The sequence below is a fragment of the Rhinoraja longicauda genome, chromosome 21, assembly GCF_053455715.1.
Source record: "Rhinoraja longicauda isolate Sanriku21f chromosome 21, sRhiLon1.1, whole genome shotgun sequence".
NCBI classification, from domain to species: Eukaryota; Metazoa; Chordata; class Chondrichthyes; order Rajiformes; family Arhynchobatidae; genus Rhinoraja; species Rhinoraja longicauda.
The window spans coordinates 24,196,855-24,219,906 of record NC_135973.1 but is presented as its reverse complement, the minus strand read 5'-3'; the positions used below and the strand labels follow the sequence as shown (position 1 = coordinate 24,219,906).

At 44.7% G+C, this 23,052-nt stretch overlaps 1 protein-coding gene across 9 annotated transcripts in view; it reads left to right on the top strand.

Moving 5' to 3' along the window:
* Positions 1–23,052, top strand: part of caskin1 (CASK interacting protein 1) — a 383,904-nt gene that overhangs the window by 240,151 nt on the left and 120,701 nt on the right. For all 9 annotated transcript variants that reach the window (XM_078418132.1, XM_078418134.1, XM_078418130.1 and 6 more), the window contains exon 3: positions 22,383–22,480. In XM_078418132.1, coding sequence (XP_078274258.1) covers positions 22,383–22,480 — 98 coding nt within the window. The remainder of the gene's footprint in view (positions 1–22,382; positions 22,481–23,052) is intronic.

Below are 23,052 nucleotides of genomic sequence, written 5' to 3'. Positions count from 1 at the left end.
GTCGTTGGTCGGCGTGGACTTGGTGAGCTGAAGGGCCTGTTTCCCTAAACTAAACTAAAACATTCCCAATGGTTTTACTCCAGTTTCCTGTTGGATCTATAAATCACTCATTTATGTCCCACTTTAAAAAGCAAAATCAGATTACGTCTGCTTGTTGATTCTGCTCTCAAATCAACAGAGACTTTGAAAACATTAAGCATATTTTCAGTAACATTTGTCCATCATCTCCTTCCTCGTGGCTCTGCCTGTGGCTCCACTAATGACCTGTGATCGTTCTTTAGTGCTCTACAAGAAGGTTACCGTTTCCCGTAAAGAGATGTGGAATCTGCATTTGCTTAACTTACGAACAACCTACTCAGCTATGCTGCTTTTCAAAACTCCCCCTGTTAAGGTATCGAGCAACTGAACAATCCTCTCATCAGCTAGAGTGTGGCCCTGAACTCCCATCTACCTCATTGGAGATCTTTGAACTATCTGTAATCGAACTTTATCGGACTTCAATGTTAATATCTTTGCACTAAATGTTGAACCCTTTATTCTTTATCTGTGCACTGTGGAGGGCTTGATTGTATTCATGTATATTATTTTCCTTGGTACGCAAACAAAAGCTTTTCACTGTGCATCGGTACACGTGATAATAATACTCTAAGCTAAACTGATATTCACTGAAGATAGATACAAAGTGCTGGAGAAACTCAACGGGTTGGGTAGCATCTCTGGAGAAAAAGGATGGGTGCCGTTTCAGGTCAGGAGACTTCTTCAGACTGAAAGTAGGGGGGAGGGAATGGGAGGTAAGTAAAGGCCAGAACAAAGCAGGGCCAGCAACAGATGACCAAGGAAGGGTGGAGCCCACAATGGCCCATTGTTGGCTGGGGAAGAGGTGACAACGAAGGGACACAAGGATGCGAACGGTGGAACTAGTAGGTCGACTCGGTGGGAGGGTGGGGGACGGAGAGAGAGGGAATGCAGGAGACTTGAAATTAGAGACATCAATGTTAATACTGATGGGTTGTAAGCTGCCCAAGCGGAATATGTACCTTGGTACATGTGACAATATAGTACCATTGCACCATTGTTAAACATGTAAATGTTCAATTAAATTCCTATTGCAAACGTACACTGAATACAGAAGGCATAAGTACACCTGGAGAGGGTGTTGTTTGGTGTGATGGTGGAATGTCAAATGGGGCATGGATAATTGTCTACTTCAAACTCTGAGAATCCAGCACCCTTGAGGCATTTTTTGGTTCTTCGCTGATGGGTTTTCCAGACTATTGTACACTATCTATATTCCAACACAAATTTCATGCACTTTTTTTTCAGATGTTGGGAAGAAAGTACAGGAGCCTGAAAACTGTGATATCCGGGTTCAGGAACAGCTTCTTCCCAACAACCATCAGGCTATTAAACACTGCAACCTCCAAATAAGCTCCAAACTAGATTGACTGGGGGAAGCATTGCTTTTACCTTTGCACTATTATTGTGTGTTTTATACAGAGTGCTATGTTTACATACCTATTGTGCCGCTGCAAGTAAGAGTTTCATTGTTCCGTTTCGGAACATATGACAATAAAACATTCCTGACTTGACTAATGTGATGTAAGTTTTCATTAGTGGGTCGGAAGTGGAGAGTGTTAAACAACTTGGCATGATAGTCACCACTGACATTGTGGGCTGAAGGGCCGTTTCTGTGCTGTACTGTTCTACGCTCTGTGCTCATAATTCCTAAATTATAAAATGGCTTGGAATTTTGTTAAAAGACTGGAAAAGTTGGGGACGATCAGCCATGATCACAATGAATGGCGGTGCTGACTCGAAAGGCTGAATGGCCTCCTCCTGCACCTATTTTCTATGTTTCTATGTAAGTGTAGGGGAATTTCAAATGCAGATTGTCTGTGGATATTTTGATTCGGAGAGGTTTGTGTTTGTGGATTAGTTTAGAGATACAGCATGGAAACATGCCCTTCGGCCCACCAAATCCATGCCGACCATCAATCACCCGTCCCCACTGGTTCTACGTTATGCCACTTCCGCTCCCTATGCACCAGAGGCAATTTACACAAGCCAATTAACCTACACATTCGCACTCCTCTGCGATATGGCAAGGAATCTGAGCTCCCGGGGGAATCCCATGGAGGCACAGGGAGAACGTGCATACTCCACACGGACAGCACCTGAGGTCAGGATGGAACCTGGGTCCCCGACGCTATGAGGTGGCAGCTCTACCAGCTGCACCACTGTGCCACCCTCGTGTGGCAGGGGGTGCTGGATTCCTCTTGTGCTCAAAGAATATTTACTGGTCGGGAACCCAGCTGCCGAGATATTCATTACTGCCACCTTCCAATGGTTGGAAACAGCTGAGCAATAGAGGCCGGGCCAAACCGGACTTACACAACATAAAGCAGTGATCTGTGGCTGATTTAATTGATGGGCTGATGTCAAAGGCTGCCTTCCTATCCTCAACAGATGGCTAATCAGTGGAGCATTGCATGAAGGGGGATAGTGTGTTCAGTTTAGTTTAGAGTTTAGAGTTTAGAGATACAGCGTGGAAACAGGCCCTTCGGCCCACCGAGTCCACAATGCCCAACACCGGTTCTATGTTATCCCACTTTCTCATCTATTCCCTGCACACTAGGGGCAATTTACGGAACCCAGGCGGTCACAGGGAGAACATAGAAACTCTGTACAGACAGCACCCAAGGTCAGGATAGAACCTAGCTCTCTGGCGCTGTGAGGCAGCAGCTCTACCGCTACACCACTGTGCCCCCCCCCCCAAGTTCCTCAGTCCATGCACTTAATACCTGTGTCTCATCACAGAGGCTGTCATGTTTGACCTTCTCCAAAGCCGTCAGCTTCTTCTCAGGATGTGGTGCGTAGAATCGGACTAAATGCTCCCAGTTGGAGCACTTGAACCTTGCTGTCTAGACACACTGGTTTGGTTCAGAGTACATTGATCAGGCCAGGCTTTGAAGCCTGCCCACGTTAATAGCGACTGCTCCATGTATTACACGAAGCAGCCCCGGCTGGGAGAACATTAGTAATGATTAGCCATAGATCACATTCTGTTGTTGGAGTCATTGAGATAGGAACGTGGAAATTTACAGCACTGAGGGAAAACATCCATTCGTCATATCCTTGCTGCCAAATGGCCAACCAAGATCAATCCCCCTCTCCAGCTCTCAGTCTTATGGTTCACGACGCTTCAAATGTCCATAAGACATAGGAACAGAATTACGCCATTCGGCCCGTCGAGTCTACTCTGATATTCAACCATGGTTGATCTATTTTTCCCTCTCAACCCTTTCCTTTCTGTTTCAAGCTGGGAAGGGTGGAGAGATTTATGAGGATGTTGCCAGGACCCGAGGACCTGAGCTATAAGGAGAGTTTGAGCAGGCTAGGACTCAATTCCTTTGAGCGCAGGAGGTTGAGGGGTGATCTTATAGAGGTGTACAAAATCATGAGTGGAATAGATCGGGTAGACACACAGAGTCTCTTGCCCAGAGCAGGGGAATCGAGAAGCAGAGGACATAAATTCAAGATGAGGGGGAGGAGAGCTTTTTCACGCAAAGAGTGGTGGGTGTATGGAATGAGCTGCCAGAGGAGGTAGTTGAGGCAGGTAGCATTGCAACGTTTAAAAAACATTTAGACAGGTACATGGATAGTACAGGTTTTGAGGGAGGTGGGCCAAATGCAGGCAGGTGGGACTAGTGTAGGTGGGACATGTTGGCTGGTGTAGGCAAGCTGGGCCTATTTCCACGTTGTAAGACTCTATGACTCTAACTTCATTGTCCTGCTTTCTCCCTGTAACCTTTGATGCCCTTACTAATCAATAACCTATCAATCTCCTCTTTAAAAATACCCAGCGTCTTGGCCTCCATTGTCGTCTGTACGGATTGAATGCGATGAGCTTTTCTGCTGCCACCTTCAATCACCTGTTCACACCAGTTCTATGTTTTCCCACTTTATCATCCACTCCCTGCACACTAGGTACCATTTACAGAGGGAAAATTAACCTACAAACTCGCACGTCTTTGGGATGTGGAGGAAACTGGAGCACCCGGAGGAAATGCATGCAGCCACAGGGAGAACGTGCGAACTCCACACAGACAGCACCCGAGTTCAGGATTGATCCCGGGTCTCTGGTGGTGTGAGGCAGCGGCTTCTGCTGGGAAGATGCTGATACAACTCAAAAGTGTGCTAGACCACTTCATTGGGGAAATAAGAACTCATCTCAATGGAACAGGCATGGAGTCACACTTGAACTGGATAAGTTAAGCATGAAAGGACAAAGTGCTGGAGTAACTCAGCAGGTCAGGCAGCATCTCTGGAGAATATGGATGGGTGACGTTTTGGGTCGAGACCCTTCTTCAGACTGATTGGAGGGGGAGGGGGAGATGAAAGCTGGAAAAGGGCGTACACTTTCATTCGGTCCATCAAGGTTTACTGGATCTCCCGGTTGTTAACCATTTTAACTCACCTTCCCACTCCCCCACTGACCTTTCTGTCCTGGGCTTCCTACATTGCCAGATTGACCTTTGTTCCAACCATCTGCTTATCCAAAAAGTCCCTTACCTATTACCTGCCACGCCTTAGAAACATAGAAACATAGAGAATAGGTGCAGGAAGAGGCCATTCGACCCTTTGAGCCGGCACTGCCATTCATTGTGACCATGGCTGATCGTCCCCAATCAGTAACCCATGCCTGCCTTCTCCCCATATCCCTTGATTCCACTAACCCCTAGAGCTCTATCTAACTCTCTCTTAAATCCATCCAGTGATTTGGCTTCCACTGCCCTCTGTGGCAGAGAATTCCACACAAAAAAAATTCTCACCTCAGTTTGAAATGGCCTCCCCTTTATTCTAAGACTGTGGCCCCTGATTCTGGACTCGCCCAACATTGGGAACATTTTTCCTGCATCTAGCTTGTCCAGTCCTTTTATAATTTTATATGTTTCTATAAGATCCCCTCTCATCCTTCTAAACTCCAGTGAATACAAGCCTAGTCTTTTCAATCTTTCCTCATATGTCAGTCCCGCCATCCCAGGGATCAATCTCGTGAACCTACGCTGCACTGCCTCAATTACAAGGATGTCCTTCCTCAAATTAGGAGACCAAAACTGTACACAATACTCCAGATGCGGTCTTACCAGGGCCCTGTACAACTGCAGAAGAACCTCTTTACTCCTATACTGAAATCCTCTCGTTATGAAGGCAAACATTCCATTAGCTTTCTCCGCTTCTCCCTTTTCCAGTTTTTCTCTCTGCACCCCCCCCCCCCCCCCACCCACCACAATCACTCTGAAGAAGGGTCTCGAGCCAAAACGTCACCTATCCACATTCTACAGAGATGCTGCCTGACCCGCTCAGTTACTCCAGCACTTTGTGTCCTTTTGTGCATTAACCAGCATCTCCAATTCCTTGTTTCAACACGCTAAGTTAAGCATTGAAGCTATTACTGTATTCATCCTTCAATTGCAGGACCCCCTTTAATAGATACCAGGCTTGTTCTAGTTTCTTCAAATTGATTTTAGTTTTCTTCTCCAGCCTTGGTGTGATCTAAACTCGCGTCATTTGTTATTCTGACGAGTAGTGTTGATTCACACAGCGGCCACTGTTGAAGATGGAATTCACAAGGTACTCCCCGCACTCTTGTGTATAGCATGTGGTGTCTGGTATGATTCTCTCTGCCATACATGACGATGGAGCTTTGATTCCCATGACCCATGTCTACGGTGCATCTGCGCACATGCACATCACTTGTTCTGTTTGTGGGCGGTGCAGGTAATAGTGAGAATCGTTATTGAGATATGCAGAGTGCCAGACCTTTGTGTCTTTTTGTTGTAAACCAGCATCTGCAGTCCCCTGTGCCTCTGTCCCCACTCGGGGAAGATTAGTTTAGTTTAGTTTAGTTTATTGTCACGTATTCCGAGGTACAGTGAAAAACGTTCTTGATGTGCGCTATCCAGGCAGTGGAAAGACTATACACGATTCCAATGTAGCCGTCCACAGTGTACAGATACAGAATCTCTGGCCCAGTACCATTGAAAGTAGAGAATGTGCTTTTGGATGGAATGCAGAACCTGGCCAGATTAAGGCCAGGCACGGACTCTATATTTCTAAGAACTTCGAAGTTTGAAGGATACAAGTTGGCGCCGGTTGGAAACGTGTCCCACAATTCCATCGTGGAAACGTGGTGACTATTGTGTACTCCCTCAGTGTAATCCGTCTGAAGAAGGGTCCCAACCCGAAACATCACCCATCCTTTATCACCCTCCCTACAGCCAACAATGGACCATTGTGGGCACCTCCTTTCCTTGATCATCGTTCCTGGCTTTGATTTGTCCTTTTGCATACCTTACATTCATTCGTTCTTTGTACCTTTTCATAACTCTCGTTTCCCTCTCCCCTGACTCTCAGTCTGAAGAAGGGTCTCGACCCGAAACGTCACCCATCCTTTTCCTCCAGAGATGCCGCCTGGCCCGCTGCGTTACTCCAGCACTTTGTACCTTTTTCTACTATTCTTGTACTTGGGTATGATTGTGCTCATGGGTAGTAAGATTTTTGCTGAATTGTCGGCAACAAAAAAAACTGATTTCAATGTGTCAAGGTACCTGTGACAAGAAAGTACCATTGAACCATTGAGATGTACACCTCTTCATTCAATTGTCAAACTAAACTGTATGTGTGAATGTGTTCATTATGTGTCATATGTTTGTATATCTCACTTTGAAAAGCAATGATTCACAGTTGTAGATTTAACCCAAGCGTAGTCTCTTTGATCATCTCAAAAGAAATGTGTCACTGATACCGTATCCTGTTCTTGCCTTGTCACTTCTTCGGTTTACTAATATCTTACTTCCCCGTCTCCATCTCCTAGAATACACTCATTTACAAATAGCTCCTCAGTATTTTCTTTCTGGAATTAAGTGATTTACATTGGCACTTTAGTTTAGTTTAACTTAGAGATACAGCACGGGAACAGGTCCTTCGGCCCACTGAGTCCGCGCAGACCAGTGATCCCTGCACACTAACACTGTTCTACACACACAAGGGACAATTTACAATTATACCAAGTCAATTAACCTACAAACCTGTACGTCTTTGGAGTGTGGGAGGAAACACAAAACCCATGCAGGCCACAGGGAGAACGTACAAACTCCATATAGACAGCATCCATAGACAGGATTGAACCTGGGACTTGGGCGCTGTAGGCCATAGTAACTTTACTACTGAACTGTATGCAAAGGTTGAATTTTACTGTACCTGGGTACCCACGACCAAAAAGTACCAGTTTCATTGCTCCTACATTAATCTTACACTAATCCCACTTTCAGTGCTATTCTTTCATTTAGAGTCATAGAGGCATATAGTGTGGAAACAGGCCCTTCAGCCCAACCTTCCCACACTGATCTACATGTGCCCTGTGATGACCACTGTGCCTCCATGCCCCCCCCCCCCTCCCCATTCTGCCTCCTGTTCCCACAAGATATATTTTGTACCACATACTTAAACAATTTAGATTTATATGGCAGTGTTAATACACAAATCTTATCATGTTTTTCATAGATTGTACAGCATGGAAACAGGCCCTTCAGCCCACCGAGTTAATGCCGACCATCGATAACCCATTCATACTACTTCTATGTTATCCCACTCTTGCATCCACTAGGGGAAATTTACAGGGGCCAATTAATCTAAAAGCCCCCATTGGGATGTGGGAGGAAACTGGAGCACCCGTGAGATGTGGCAATTGGGTCACCATGGACAAATTGGATTGAAGGACCTGTTTCTGTGCTGTATGACTCAATGAATCTATCCATTGGCCAGTGTTTTGCTAAACTGTAGAGTGAAGTTACATTTCATAACTCCCCCTCCTTCAGAATGACAAATGCGCAAAAAGATTGGAATACAATTAAGCCTAGTTCAGTCGAATCTCAAAGAAAAAATGATCTATAGTGAGAGGTTGAGCAGGCTGGGATTCTATTCCTTGGAGCGCAGGAGGATAAGGGGTGATCTTATAGAGGTGTATAAAATCATGAGAGGACACACAGGATTGGGTAGACACACAGATTCTCTTGCCCAGAGTCGGGGAATCGAAAACTAGGACATAGGTTTAAAGTGTAGAGGGAAAGATTTAATAGGTATCTGAGGGGTAACATTTTCACACAAAAGGTGGTGGGTGTATGGAACAAGCTGCCAGAGGAGGTAGTTGAGACAGGAACTTTTGTAAAATTTAAGAAGCAATCAGACAGGTACATGGATAGGACAGGTTTGAAGGGATATGGGCCAAACGCAGGCAGGTGGGATTAGTGTAGAGGGCACATGTTGGTCAGTGTGGGAAGGTTGGGCTGAAGGGCCTGTTTCCACACTATATGCCTCTATGACTCTAAATGAAAGGATAGCACTGATGTAAGATTAATGTAGGAGCAATGAAACTGGTACTTTTTGGTCGTGGGTACCCAGGCACAGTCAAATTCAATCTTTGCATAAAGTTCAGTAATAATCTTACTATACAAGGCCACACTCATACCTAAGTACAAGAGTGTAGGAATAGTAGATTACACTGAGGCGATACACTACTATCGCCACATTTCTGGCACCATCTTGGATCTTGCAAGCTCAAAGTTGTTCAAAATATTGAATTTAACTTGTCCATAAAGGCCCGTTGTCCTAGTGGCGGTACTGGTTTGGATTTGCAGGGGTCGGCCTGGTCTGGCAATGCTGTCAGTATCCTCCACCGCAGCTCCGCCGCACGGATACATATTTTGAACATGTATCTAGTTTGTTTAAGGCTGCCATATACCGCACGTATGCCTGCTACAGTACTCACATAACCAACTGCATTGCTGTTAACTACACGCTACATCATGGGCAAGGAACAAGTTGAAGGGAATAAAGATGGACACAAAGCGCTGGAATAAGTGCAGCCTGTCAGGCAGCATCTCTGGAAAAAAGAAATAGGTGACGTTTTGTGGGTCGAGACGCTTCAGACTTAGAGGGAAACGAGAGGTATGGAAAGGTACAAAGAACAAATGAATGTAAGGTATGCAAAAGGACAAATCAAGGAAAGATGGAGCCCACAATGGTCCATCGTTGGCTGCGGAGCAGGTGATAACGAGTGGATACAAAAAGTGAAACTAAGCAGGACACCAGTCTAACTAGCAGGATGACTGGGGTGGGGGAGGGATGGAGAGAGAGGGGTTGCTTGAAGTTAGGGAATCAATATTCATACTGCTGGGTTGTAAGCTGCCCAATGCAGAGGTGCTCTTCCACCAATTTGTGTTTGGTCTCACTCTGACAGTGGAGGAGGCTCAGGACAGAAAGGTCAGTGTGGGAAGGGGAGTTCAAGTGACTAATTTTTTTTATGATCTTGCTCCAGCCACACAGCTCAACCTCCCCATTACAAACACTGAACAATACTGTGGCCTCTGTAGATGTTGATAAATCACCACAGATACAACGTCAAGCTTTGTACCCACAGAAAAGTTCTGACTATAAATCACGTCATAACTCACCCTGTTTAAATCACCCCAATCCCACAACTCTGTAAATAATGAAAATGTATCTAAAATTAAACTCAACACCCTGGGCAGTATTACTGGGAACTCACACCTAGTGTAAGTCTATTTAAGATAACTGGAGTTACTAATCAGTTCCTCAGTATTGCAAATGGCAATCAAAATATCCCTTTGATCCAGGATATATTTTAACTTAGTTCCTCAATGTGTGAGGCCTATGTATTAATGGTTTGTAAAATCCTAACACTCCTATTTGTGGTTGTTAATGTACAATGCAACAAATATAATTAAGCTCTTGCTATTTTTCTCTAAAATGCACCAGTACCTTAGAAAATCTAAGCTGGTGCTATTGTGAGATGCATGTTTTTATTTGGATTGTTTTTCTGATTGTAGAATTGAAGTGCAGTGCGTTGTGAAGCATTCATATTGATTATTTTTAAGCGGGGAAACCCTTTTTTTTTGTTGCTTTAATCCAAAAGTTTAAAAAACTGCAGCTGCTGGAAATCTGAAATCAAAACCATATTTTTAGTTTTGCACATCTTTCCCATCTGAAGCCAGATATTCCGCTATTCTGACGATTCTTTCTTTCGACATAGGGTCACAGACCTGAAACATTAACCCTGCTCAGATGTTCATGTCATAGGAGCAGAATTAGACCGTTCAGCCCATCGAGTCTACTCTTACTCTGCTGTAAGGCAGCAACTCTGCCACTGCATGGGGCAGAGGGAAGAAAGAGGGTAAAAGAGGGGGATATTGATGTGCTCTTATGGTTCTCTGTTGGGTTTCACCAGTACAACAGCGATTACTCTTCAAGGTATTTCACAGGAAATAATGTGCTTTGGGATGTCCTGAAAGGGTTGTGAAATACATCTGCTAGATTGCAAGAGACTAGCTGTGCAATGAGCAATCGAGTGATGCTCTTTCCCATTATGTTCTCATCTGTGGAGATCCACTACCTTCTGAAGTGTAGCTCCCTCAGGACGATGCTACAACTGGCCCTCTTAATAACTGTTCGAGCTACATCTTCAAGATGTTAATTAAAAATATGCTGCGTGATCTCCTTGGAATGGTACCACTTCCAGCTACCGTTGAAGAGTGCAGACCATTGCACATGAGAGGTGAAACTCTCCATCCTCCCACTTATGATACTAATTCAGGACATCATTCTGCTGGAAAGAGTGCAGAGCAGATCTACGATGCTGGACACGCTGATCTACAGGGAGAAGTTGAGCAGGCGAGGACTCTATTCCTTGGAGCGCAGGAGGATAACGGGTGATCTTATAGAAGTGTACAAAATCACGAGGGGTAAATCAATAGGGGGATCGAACACTTCAGCCTTGAGTGTTCATCAAATGATCCACAAACGCAGGACTGTGAGTAAGTGTTGACTCAGCGGGTAGTGTTGACGTACATACGCCTGACGGTAGTGGGTTCAAATCCAACCTTGGGGGAATGGTTGAAAAAAATCTCTCAAAAAAGAAAGTGTTTTGTAGCAATACCTTTGGGGTGTGAAAGGTAATGCAGGAAAGCATGTTTTCCTTTAATGCTCAGGAAAGATGAAAATGCCTGATGAGGGGCTCTGGTACTTTGCTAAGTCGCCTCTTTGCATCCGCTCTCGAACATCCTGCAGTTCATGATCCTTGTCTGACTCTTCCATCTCCCTTGTCCTCATTACTCTTGGTGTGACATGTGCTGCAACAAATCATAGAAACTCTGTTGCTGTGCCACCATGCCGCCCACTTGTTATACATTACCACAAGAACTAGTCAAGAGTGTTTAATTGTCATATATACCGACAACGGTAAAAAGAAGGCCCCCGACCTGAAATGTCACCTATCCATGCTCTCCAGAGATGCTGCCTGACCCGCTGAGTTACCCCAGCATTTTGTGTCTTTCCTCAGTAAATCGGCATCTACAGTTCCTTGTTTCTATAGTGACATTCTTACTTGCAGCAACATATCAGGCCTGTATACACGATATACATTGATAATACATAATAAAATTTCAATGAATTAATAACCCGATTACTAGTGGAAAAAGTCCTTCGTGCAACCAAAGACAGTCCGTAGTTGAGCGTTGAGGTTAGTGTTGTATAGAGTTCCACGAGCCTGCTGGTTGTTGGGAAGAAGATATTCTTGAAAAAAAGGCACAAATTGCTGGAGTCACTCAGCGGGCCAGGCAGCATCTCTGGAGGATGCGATGTTTTGTCTGAAGATGGGTACTGACCCAAAAAAATTCTGGCACAGTGGCGCAGCGGTCGGGTTGCTGCCTTACAGCACCAGGGACCCAGGTTCGATCCTGACTACGGGTGCTGTCTGTACGGAGTTTGTACACCCTCCCTGTGACCGCGTGGGTTATCTCCGAGTGCTCCGGTTTCCTCCCACTCTCCAAAGGCGCGTAGGTTTACAGGTTAATTAGCCGCTGTGAATTGTCTCTGGCCATTGTCTCCCACTGGTGGGCGTGGGCTCAGTGTATTTTTGAATGAAATACATCTCAGAAATGTGACTGGAAGATTTCCTGTGCTCATATTGAATATATTCTTCAGGGAAAGCCCATTTTGAACCTGCATTGAATAAAAAGATTTGATCTCTGCAAGTCCCAGTTTGAATCTGTTTCAAGCTGATTCCTGCTGTGGATTTGAAGTGCTACCAGGGGATGTGAATGCACTTTTGATTGAAGCATAATTTAGACCATGCCAAAGTTTGATTGAACCCTGTAATTTGGCCATTGGGCACACAGGTATGTCACAGCCTACCTAACCCATGGTTAAATGTAAGAAAAGACCTGCTTTTCTGTACTACCTCTGACACCTTTAATAGAGGGTTGTGGATATTCAGTCTGGGAGCATGTTAATGTTAAGAGCTGTGATTTCTTTCCTTTTGATTATAATTTTGGACTTTGGGGCTTTCATAGATCATAGGAGTAGAATTAGTCCATTCAGCCCATCGGGTTTACTCTGCCATTCAACCACGGCTGATCTGTCTTTCACTCTCACCCTCAACTTTGGGCAAGGAAGTGCATGAGACCAGGGTTATGTTTTTGTTTGGTTAAACGATACAGGATGGAAACAGGCCCATCCGACTCACGAGTCCTCACGGATCATCGATCACCCTTTCACACATGATCTATGTTATCCCACTTTCGCATCCACTCGCTGCACACCACGGGCAATTTACGGGAGTCAGTTAACCTACCAAGCACACGCAGCTCCTTTTCCTGAGAAGGCTGAGGAAGTTTGGCATGAACGCCAGCATCCTCACAAACTTCTACAGATGCACCATCGAGAGCCTGCTGACGGGCTGCATTACAGTCTGGTACGGGAACTGTTCTGCCCACAGCCACAAATCACTACAGAGAGTGGTGAAGACGGCACAGCACATCACTGGCAACTGTCTCCCGGCCATTCAGGACATTTTCTACCGGCGGTGCCTGCGGAAGGCACGCAGCATCATCAAGGACCACAGCCACCCAGCACGCAGGCTGTTCTCCTTGTTACTGTCAGGCAAGCGATACAGGAGTATGGCTGCACCAGACTTAAGAACAGTTTCTACCATCATGCCATCAGGCTTCAGAACTCATAAACACATTTCACATCATCTATGTTGATTATTTTAATATTGTCTTTTTACCTTACTAATGTCATTTTTATCTTATTTATCCTTGGAATATTACTGCTGAGGTGACCCGTTGTCTTGTCAAATAAATTTCATTGTACCCTTGACCCTGTGCCAACCTACATATGACAAACAAAATAAAATAAAATTATTATGCATTGAATTACAAAAGGAGACACTGACACGGGAGGAGGTTCCATACTTTGGAATTTTAAGTCTTTAGTCTTTAGAGATACAGCTTGGAAACAGGCCCTTCGGCCCACTGGGTCAGCGCTGATCAGCAATCCCCATGCAGACAGCACCCGTAGTCAGGATCAAACCCGGGTCTCTGCCACTGTAAGGCAGCAACTCTACCACTGCGCCACCGTGCCGCACTTGTCCCCAGTAGGATAGAACTAGTGAGCGGGTGATCCCTGGTCAGTGCGAGCTTGGTGGGCTGTATCCATACGGCATCTCTAAAACTAAGACTCAAACTAAAAATGTTGCTGCATTAAAGGCAGGAAATGGTCGTTATAAATGAGACTCGTCAGAAGAAAGTACGCCAGAGATGTGATCAAGCTTCGTGCGTTCTCTTTAGGGAATGACTCCTGCTGTCACACAGCACTAACAGAGTCAACTGTTTCAGCTTCTTCATTGCTCTCAATCCTCCCTGAGGAGACTTTCATGATCAAAGCTGAGAAACAGTTTGAATTTGCACGCCGTCAGATGTTAAAATCACAATATAAAACTGCACTGAAGGAATAGTTTGTTGAAGAAAGTGTTTGATGTATGATAGTCATACAGCGTGGAAACAGGCCCTTCGGCCCAACTTGCCCATGCTGACCAGCATGCCCCATCTACACTAGACCCACCTGCCTGCTTTTGGCCCATATCCCTTTAAACCTATCCTATCCACGAACCTGCCCAAATGTTTCTTAACGTTGCGATAGTACCTGCCTCAACTACCTCCTCTGGCACCTCGGTCCATACGCCCATCTCCCTTTGTGTAATAAGGCCCTCCTCAGATTCCGTATTAAATGTTTCCTTACTCACCTTAAACCCATGTCCTCTGATTCTTGATTCCCCTACTCTGGATTCCTATTAAATCTTCCCCCCCTCACCTTGAACCTATGTCCTATAGTTCTCGATTCCCCTACTCTGGGTAAAAGACAGTGCATTGACCCTATCTATTCCCCTTATGATCTTATACACCTTTAAAGATAATCCGTCATCGTCCTGTGCAGCAAGGAATAAAGTCCTAACCTGGTCAACTTCCCCCCACCCCATGCTTGTAGAAAGGTGGTTATGGAGTTGTACGGTACAGAAACCAGCCCTTTGAGTCACCGTATCCATGCCGACTATTGCTCTTACCGTTAAATCCCATTTAAATCCAGGAATGGATCTGATCTTGTTTATATGTAACACCACTTCGTTTTTTTTAGTTTTAGAGATACAACAAGGCCCACCGAGTTCACTCTGACCAATGATTCCTGTACACTAACATTACCCGACACACTTGTGACAATTTACCATTTTTACCAAAGCCAATTAATCTACAAACCTATGTGTCTTCAGAGTGTGGGAGGAAACCAGAGCTCCCGGAGAAAACCCACGGAGTCACAAGGAGAACGTACAAACTGGAGAGACAGCTCCCATAGTCAAGATTGAACCCAGGTCTTTGGCGCTGTAAGGCAGCAACTCTACTGCTGCGCCACTGTGCAGCCCCATAAATACTCCATAAATACTCCGTAAATACTCCATAAATAATCCACAAGCACTCCAATAAAACAAAAGACAAAAAAGTGCTGGAGTAACGCAGTGGGTCAAGCAGCATTTCTGGAGGACCTGGATAGTTGACGTTTGGGGTCAAGACTCTTCGTCATCCTTTCGAATCCTTGAAAGACAATATCCTGTCATTCTTCGAAGGCCAACATGTGTTGTGATCACTTTTGTAACCTGCTCACATTCCCTGCCTCACACCAACACAGGAAGAGCAGTTTTTTAATAACTTCAAAGCAGTGTTTATCTCAACCAGAATCTTTCCAATTGGAAAGTGTTCCCTAAAGACTGTGGGATATATTCATTGATTGATTGAAAGATAAAGCCTGGAAACAGGCCTTCAGCCCACTGAGTCAACGCCGACCATCGATTACCCATTAACACTAGTTCCATGTTATCCCACTTTCGCATCTACTCCCTGCACACGAGGGGGAATTTTACAGAGGCCAATTAACCTACAAACACGCACGTCCTTGGGATTGCTGCAAATGTGTTCTGCCAAGAATTGTGATTTGCTTACCTCGGTGAAACGGTGGCTCATTTTAAAACACAGAGAGGCACTTAGGAATGAAATAGCACCATTCTAAAATTGTAATTAAAATTAGATTAAGAGAATTCTTTGAGAACTGCTGGCTCTTTCAGTTTCATGCTGACTTTCCCATCCCCAAATCTGATGGTGGCAAAGTGTTTAAATCACCCAACTGGTAACCAAAATCATTGCAGAATCTGAAGGAAAAACAGAAAATGGTGCAAACACTCAGTTGGTCAGGCAGCATTTGTAGAGAGAGAGAAACAGTTAACAGTTGGGTATCGGTAGACGGTGGCGCAGCGGTAGAGTTGCAGCCAGAGACCCAGGTTCGATCCTAACTACTGGTGTTGTCTGTACGTAGTTTGTACGTTCTCTCACGTCCGTTTTCTCCGGGTGTTCCGGTTTTCTCGCACACTCCAAAGACGTACGGGATTGTATGTTAATTGGCTTCGGTAAAAATTGTAAATTGTCCCGAGTGTGTAGGATAGCGCTAGTGTACGGGGATCACAGACCATTGTGGACTTGCTGGGCCGAAGGGCCTGTTTCCACACTGTATCTCTAAACTAAACTACACTAAAGTTCCGGTTGATGATCTATCAGTGGAACAGGTAAAGAGAAAACGGTGAGGTCGGTGGCGATAGGAATGGACATGGCAATGAATGGGTGAGACCAGCTCAAATTAGTTAGTTTAGTTTAGAGATACAGTGCGGAAACAGGCCCTTTGGCGCCCCGAGTCCACAATGGTCTGTGATCCTCGTACACTAGTGCTATCCTACACACTCGGGACAATTTACAATCTTTTACCGAAACCAGTTAACCTACAAACCTGGAGTGTGGGAGGAAACTTGAGCACCTGGAGAAAACCCCATGCGGTCACAGGGAGCACGTACAAACTCCGTACAGACAGCATTCGTAGTCAGGATTGAACCCTGGTCTCTGGCGCTGTAAGGCAGCAACTCTACCGCTACGCCACCATGCATGTCCAATCAAGTACACAATCTACCTCCTCGTGTCCATAACATCTGATCAGACAACCAGCAATGTTGAGAAGGTGCTGAACATTGGTGGCGACGTTGACTGTTAATTCTGAGTCTCTGGCACCGTGAGGCAGGAGCTCCACCAGCCACACCACAGTGCCATGCGTGGTAACAGCGGATAGAATCCATGTCCTCCCGAGATGCTGCCTGACCCACTAAGTTACTCCAGCACTGTGTCCTTTTTTGTATTAACCAGCATTTGTAGTTCTTTGTTTCTATGTAGAAAACTCCCCTGCTTGATCAGAGACTCCACTGACTCCATCTGCACTTCACTTCTTTGTGTCTTTTACCCAGGGTAGGGGAATCAAGAACCAGAGGATGTAGCTTTAAGGTGAGAGGGGAAAGGAACCTGAGGGGCAACCTTTTCACACAGAGGGTGGTGTGTGTATGTGGAACGAGCTGCCAGAGGAGGTGGTGGAGGCAGGTACAATAACAACATTTGAAAGACAGGTAAATGTGGAGGAAAGGTTTAGAGGGATGTGGACCAAAAGCAGGCAAGTGGGATTAGCGTAGATGGCGCATGTTGACTGGCGTGGACTAGATAGGCCGGAGTGCCTGTTTCGTGCTATACGACACCGTGACTGTGACAGCAGCAGATGAAGAGAAGAGGAATCAGTCAATATTGAAATCTTGTGTATCGCACTTTCATTTCATGCAGTGTCGATGTTGTGGAACCCAAGGGCACATTCTATTATAAAATGTCCCGTCCTCCATTTATACATCCCACAAAACAATAAACAGGCAGCACTTACGCTAACCTTTGGAATATTAAGCTTTGGGATTCACTGTGAAAACCACTGTACTTAAGGATAATAACTTTTCATTCTACGTTGCACTTTGAAAGGTTAAAAAGGTGGACTTGCATTTATATTGCATTATTGCATGCCTTTTACATTCAATGAACCTCTTTGACGTGACTTAATGTGGTGTTGCAAACTCCCCCAGACAGCAATGTAACAGCAATGACTCCATGTGCAGCTCCATCCAAGACTACAAGAAACTGCAGAGAGTTGTGGACATAGCCCAGATCTTCACACACACCAACCGTCCTTCTATTGACTCCATCTATACATCACGCTGCCACGGCAAGGCCACCAGCATAATCAAGGACCAGTCTCATCCTGGTCACTTCTTCTCCTCCCCTCTCCCATCAGACAAGAGGTACAGAAGTGGGAAAACGCACACCTCCAAATTCAGGGACAGTTTCTTCCCATCTGTTCGCAGGCATCCTGTCACCAACTAGAGAGCAAATCATGACCTATCATCGACCTCATTGGAGACCCTCAGACTATCTTTCATCGGACTTTACTGGACTTTATCTTGCATTAGGTTCATTAGAGTTTACAGAGATACAGCATGGAAACAGGTCCTTTTGCCCTCTGAGTCCGCACCGACCAGTGATCACCCCGTACACTAGCATTATCCTACACACCAGAGACAATTTACAATTTTTATCAAAGCCAATTAACCTACAAACCTGTACGTCTTTGGAGTCTGGGAGGAAACCGGAGCACCCGGAGAAAACCCACGAGGTCATGGGGAGAATGTACAAACAATGTGATCGCTAATTGGCGTGGAGTTAGTGGGCCGAGTGGCCTGTTTCCACTCTGTGTCTCTAAACTAAAGTAAGCTGAACTAAACCTGAAAATATGTGTGTTTTGTGACTGTAAAATGTCATAGATGAAATGTTGAGGTGTGATCAGGAATTAAGTCATGTGCCCTCGAGCTGTAGTTGAAATGGGATGTGTTTTGCTGGCAACACTGAGGTAGATATTATCATTCTGAAGGGTAACAGTCCAGTAGAGACTGTCAATGCTATGCGTGCTTGCCTGCCTGTGATGTATGTGCCTGTCAAGGATGGCTGTAAGGCAGCACTTGAGCTGAACCAAGCTTTGCCAGCTCTGTTAGCTTCCACACAAAGTCTTTGGGTACCGTAGATTAAATAAAAACTGGTAGCACATCACGTGTGTTGAGCACTCGCTTATGAAAAGGAATTATCCTGTCACTGCATGAGTTTCCCAGAGAGGAGTTTCAAATGCAGACCTGCTAAAATATATAATTCCCTCTTCACAACTCTTATGTCGAGCCTGTTATCGGACTTGAGTCTGAAGAAGCATCCCAATCCAAAATTTGGCATCATTTTTCCAAAGCAGAGATTGACAGATAATGATTAGTAAGGAAGCTTGAGTTTACTTTAGTTTATTGTTACAATAGACAATAGACAATAGACAATAGGTGCAGGAGTAGGCCATTCAGCCCTTTGAGCCAGTACCGCCATTCAATGCGATCATGGCTGATCACTCTCAATCAGTATCCCGTTCCTGCCTTCTCCCCATACCCCCTCACTCCGCTATCCTTAAGAGCTCTATCCAGCTCTCTCTTGAAAGCATCCAATGAACTGGCCTCCACTGCCTTCTGTGGCAGAGAATTCCACACCTTCACCACTCTCTGACTGAAAAAGTTCTTCCTCATCTCCGTTCTAAATGGCCTACCCCTTATTCTTAAACTGTGGCCCCTTGTTCTGGACTCCCCCAACATTGGGAACATGTTTCCTGCCTCTAATGTGTCCAATCCCCTAATTATCTTATATGTTTCAATAAGATCCCCCCTCATCCTTCTAAATTCCAGTGTATACAAGCCCAATCGCTCCAGCCTTTCAACATACGACAGTCCCGCCATTCCGGGAATTAACCTAGTGAACCTACGCTGCACGCCCTCCATAGCAAGAATATCCTTCCTCAAATTTGGAGACCAAAACTGCACACAGTACTCCAGGTGCGGTCTCACCAGGGCCCGGTACAACTGTAGAAGGACCTCTTTGCTCCTATACTCAACTCCTCTTGTTACGAAGGCCAACATTCCATTGGCTTTCTTCACTGCCTGCGTGTGCTGAGGTACAGTGAAAAGCTTTTGTTGCGTGCTCACCAGTTAGCAGACAGACAACACATGATTACCATCGAGCCATTCACAGTGTACAGGTGTATGATAAAGGGAATAACGGGAATAACGTTTAGTGCAAGATAAAGCCCAGTAGTCCGATCAAAGATCAACTAAGGGTCTCCAATGAGGTAAATAGTAGCTCAGAACTGCTCTCTAGTTGTTGGTTGGGAGGTTCAGTTATAGGGAGAAGGCAGGAGAATGGGGTTGAGAGGAAAAAATAGATCAGCTATGATTGAATGGCGGAATAGACTCGATGGGCGTGCATGTAGTATAGGAAAATAACTGCAGATGCTGGTACAAATCGAAGGTATCACAAATTGCTGGAGTAACTCAGCAGGTCAGGCAGCATCTCAGGAGAGAAGGAATGGGTGACGTTTCGGGTCGAGACCCTTCTTCAGACTGATGGGCGTGCATGGTTTAATTCTGCTCCTATGACTGATGAACATGTGTGGGCTGAGGGACCTGTTCCTGTACAGAAACAAAGAACTGCAGATGCTGGTTAGTACACCAAAGAACACAAAGTGCAGGAGTAACTCAGCAGGTCAAGCAGCATCACTGGGAAACGTGGAGGAGAGAGAGGGTCTCGACCCAAAACGTCACCTATCCATGTTCTCCAGAGATGCTGTTTGGTCTGTTCCTGTGCTGTGATGTACTGTTCCATGTTCTATGTTCTTTGTTCCATTTCTCTCCATGGATGCTGCCTGATCTGCTGAGTTTCTTCAGTTCAGGGTTGTGTTTTTTTCTATCACATTTTTAACCAACACTTTCACTAAAATCATGTTCATTTCATTTATTTTGGTTTACTTTAGTATAGAGAGACAGCAGGGAAACAGGTCCTTCAGCCCGCCCAGTCCGCATCGACCAACGATCCCCACACACTATCACTATCCTACACACTAGGGACAATTTACATTTATACCAAGCCAACTAACTTACAAACCTGTGCATCTTTGGCATGTGGGAGGAAACCGAAGATCTCGGAGAAAACCCATGCGGTCACGGGGAGAACGTACAAACTCCGTACAGACAGCACCCGTAGTCAGGATCAAACCCAGGTCGCTGGCACTGTGAGGCAGTAAGTCTACCGCTGCGCCACCGTGCCATTTAAGGACCAGGAATCCCCAATGGAGAGATTCCTACTGGCCAGAAAAGATTATTTTTTTATCATTCTGATTCATGGAGAGAGAAGGCCTGGGATTCAATGTAAACCTACATGTACTGGGCAGTGTTTAAGATCACTGCCTTCTGCTGCAATGCTTTCAACAGTGAATGAGTCCAATGTGGAAGGTTTAATTGGGTAACATATCATCAAGAGACACCCTCAGGATCAGAGTGCGTTCCAACTACATTTCCCTTTAATCTGTTCTTGTGTCCAACTGTGCCTAATTGGTAGTGTTGATGCTAAAAGTAGCTCACTTGTGTTTCCAAATGGTTGAATGGGAGGAACTGACGGTGATAATGATATCAGTAATTGTGTCCGATCTCCTTCCCCTTGTATCTTCCATTGATAACATCCCCAGTGTTTGCGGCTGTTTGAAATGTCACTCAAAAGACAATGCTTAAAGGTTACCAAAGAAAGGCAGCTAACGTACTGTATGAGCTTAACTACAACCTCTAAATAAGATCCGAACTACATAGACTTGGGGAAATTGGTTTTGTCTTTCTGCACTATTATTGTTTATGTGTGTGTATATATATATATATGTGTGTGCATGTGTGTGTGTGTGTGTGTTTGTGTGTGGTTACGTGTGTGTGTGTGTGTGTGTGTGTGTGTGTATGTATGAAGTGTGTGTGTATATATATATACACTGAATGTACACACACACACACACATATATTTATATATTCAGCATATATATATATTCAGTGTGTATATATATACACACACACTTCATACATACACACACACACACATACACACACACACATATATATATGTATATACTATATATATATATATATATATATACATACATACACATAAACAATAATAGTGCAGAAAGACAAAACCAATTTCCCCAAGTCTATGTAGTTCGAATCTTCAGTATATATATATTCAGTATGTGTGTGTGTATATGTATATATATATATAAATACACACACACACACACACACACACACACACACACACACACACACACACACACACACACATATATATATACACACACATACTGAATATATATATATACTGAATATATATATATATCTATATATAGAGAAATGTTTTTGTTGATAATTACATTGTTTACAGAGTATTATGTTTACATATTCTGTTGTGCTGCTACAAGTGAGAATGTCATTGTTCTTTCTGGGACACATGACAATAAAATACGCTTGACTCTTTACTCTTGAGCTTATTACTACTGTAGCACTGCGGCACAGCGGTTAGTGGTGCTGCCTCACAGCTCCAGCGACCTGGGCTCAATACAGATCTCTCATGGTCTAAATAGAGAATGAAAGCATGGGTGCTGTAGGTGCTCCAGTTTCTTGCCGCGTACCAACGATGTGATGTAGTGGGGAGGTCAGTACCTGTGACGGACTGGGCAGTGTTCACCACTTTTTTGCAATCTTCTTCGTTCCTGGGCTTTCGAATTGCTGAACCAGACTCTATGACTCTAACCCTTTGCCTACAATTGAAAACATACATAAGAACACCTGGTGTGAATGAACAGCCTAACACCTATCCATGTCACTTATCCATGTCCTCCTGAGAAGCTGCTGAGTTACTCCAACATATTATGTCTTTGTTTGTACACCAGAATCTGCAGTTCATTGTTCTAGAGTCATGGAGTCATGCAGCATGGAAACAGGCTCTTCGACCCAACTTGCCCACATCGACCAAGATGCCCCTTTGTGTCTTTGTGCCTTTTTGTGTAAACCAGTATCTGCACTAAAGGTCGTCTACAGACACAGATAGAGTCATAGTAATGACCTTCACATCCACTGGTACATTTGATCTCATTCTCGCTCTCTGTTTCTGCAGGTTTTCCGCGTTGCACCATGCTGCCCTCAATGGGAACACTGAGCTCATCTCGCTGTTGGTCGAATCCCAGGCTTTGGTCGATATCAAGGACAACAAAGGTGATCAATTAATCTCTAGTTCTCTGGCTTCAACCTACTCTCCTGGCAAACTCCAGTAGACCTACTGAATTCCTGGGGCAGGAACACACCACACTGCACAAGGGCTCAGGAAACTCCAGCTCACTTGTGATTCCGATGGTTGATTGGGAGGTGCCGAGAGTGATAACGATGTTGGTAATTGCAGAACCAGGCTGCGCTTTCTACAACAAACCAGGAACTAGGAGAGGCACCAAAAGTTGGCACAAAGTGCTGGAGTAACTTAGCAGGTCAGGCTGCCTGCACTCTGTGTCCTTTTTTTTTGTAAACAAGCATCTGCAGTTCCTTGCGTCTAAGAGTGACATTGTGTCCATTTTCCATCCCGTTGCATCTTCCAGTGATAACGTGCCCAGTATTGCTGCTGTTTGAAAAGTCCACTCGAAAGACAATGCTTAAAGGTCACAAAACTAAGCTAGCTAACTTAATGAGCATATTACTAATGTAGCACTACAGCACAACAGTTAGTTCAGTTTAGTTAGTTTAGTTTTGTTTAGTTTTGTTTGGTTTAGTTTAGTTTAGTTTAGTTTAGTTTAGTT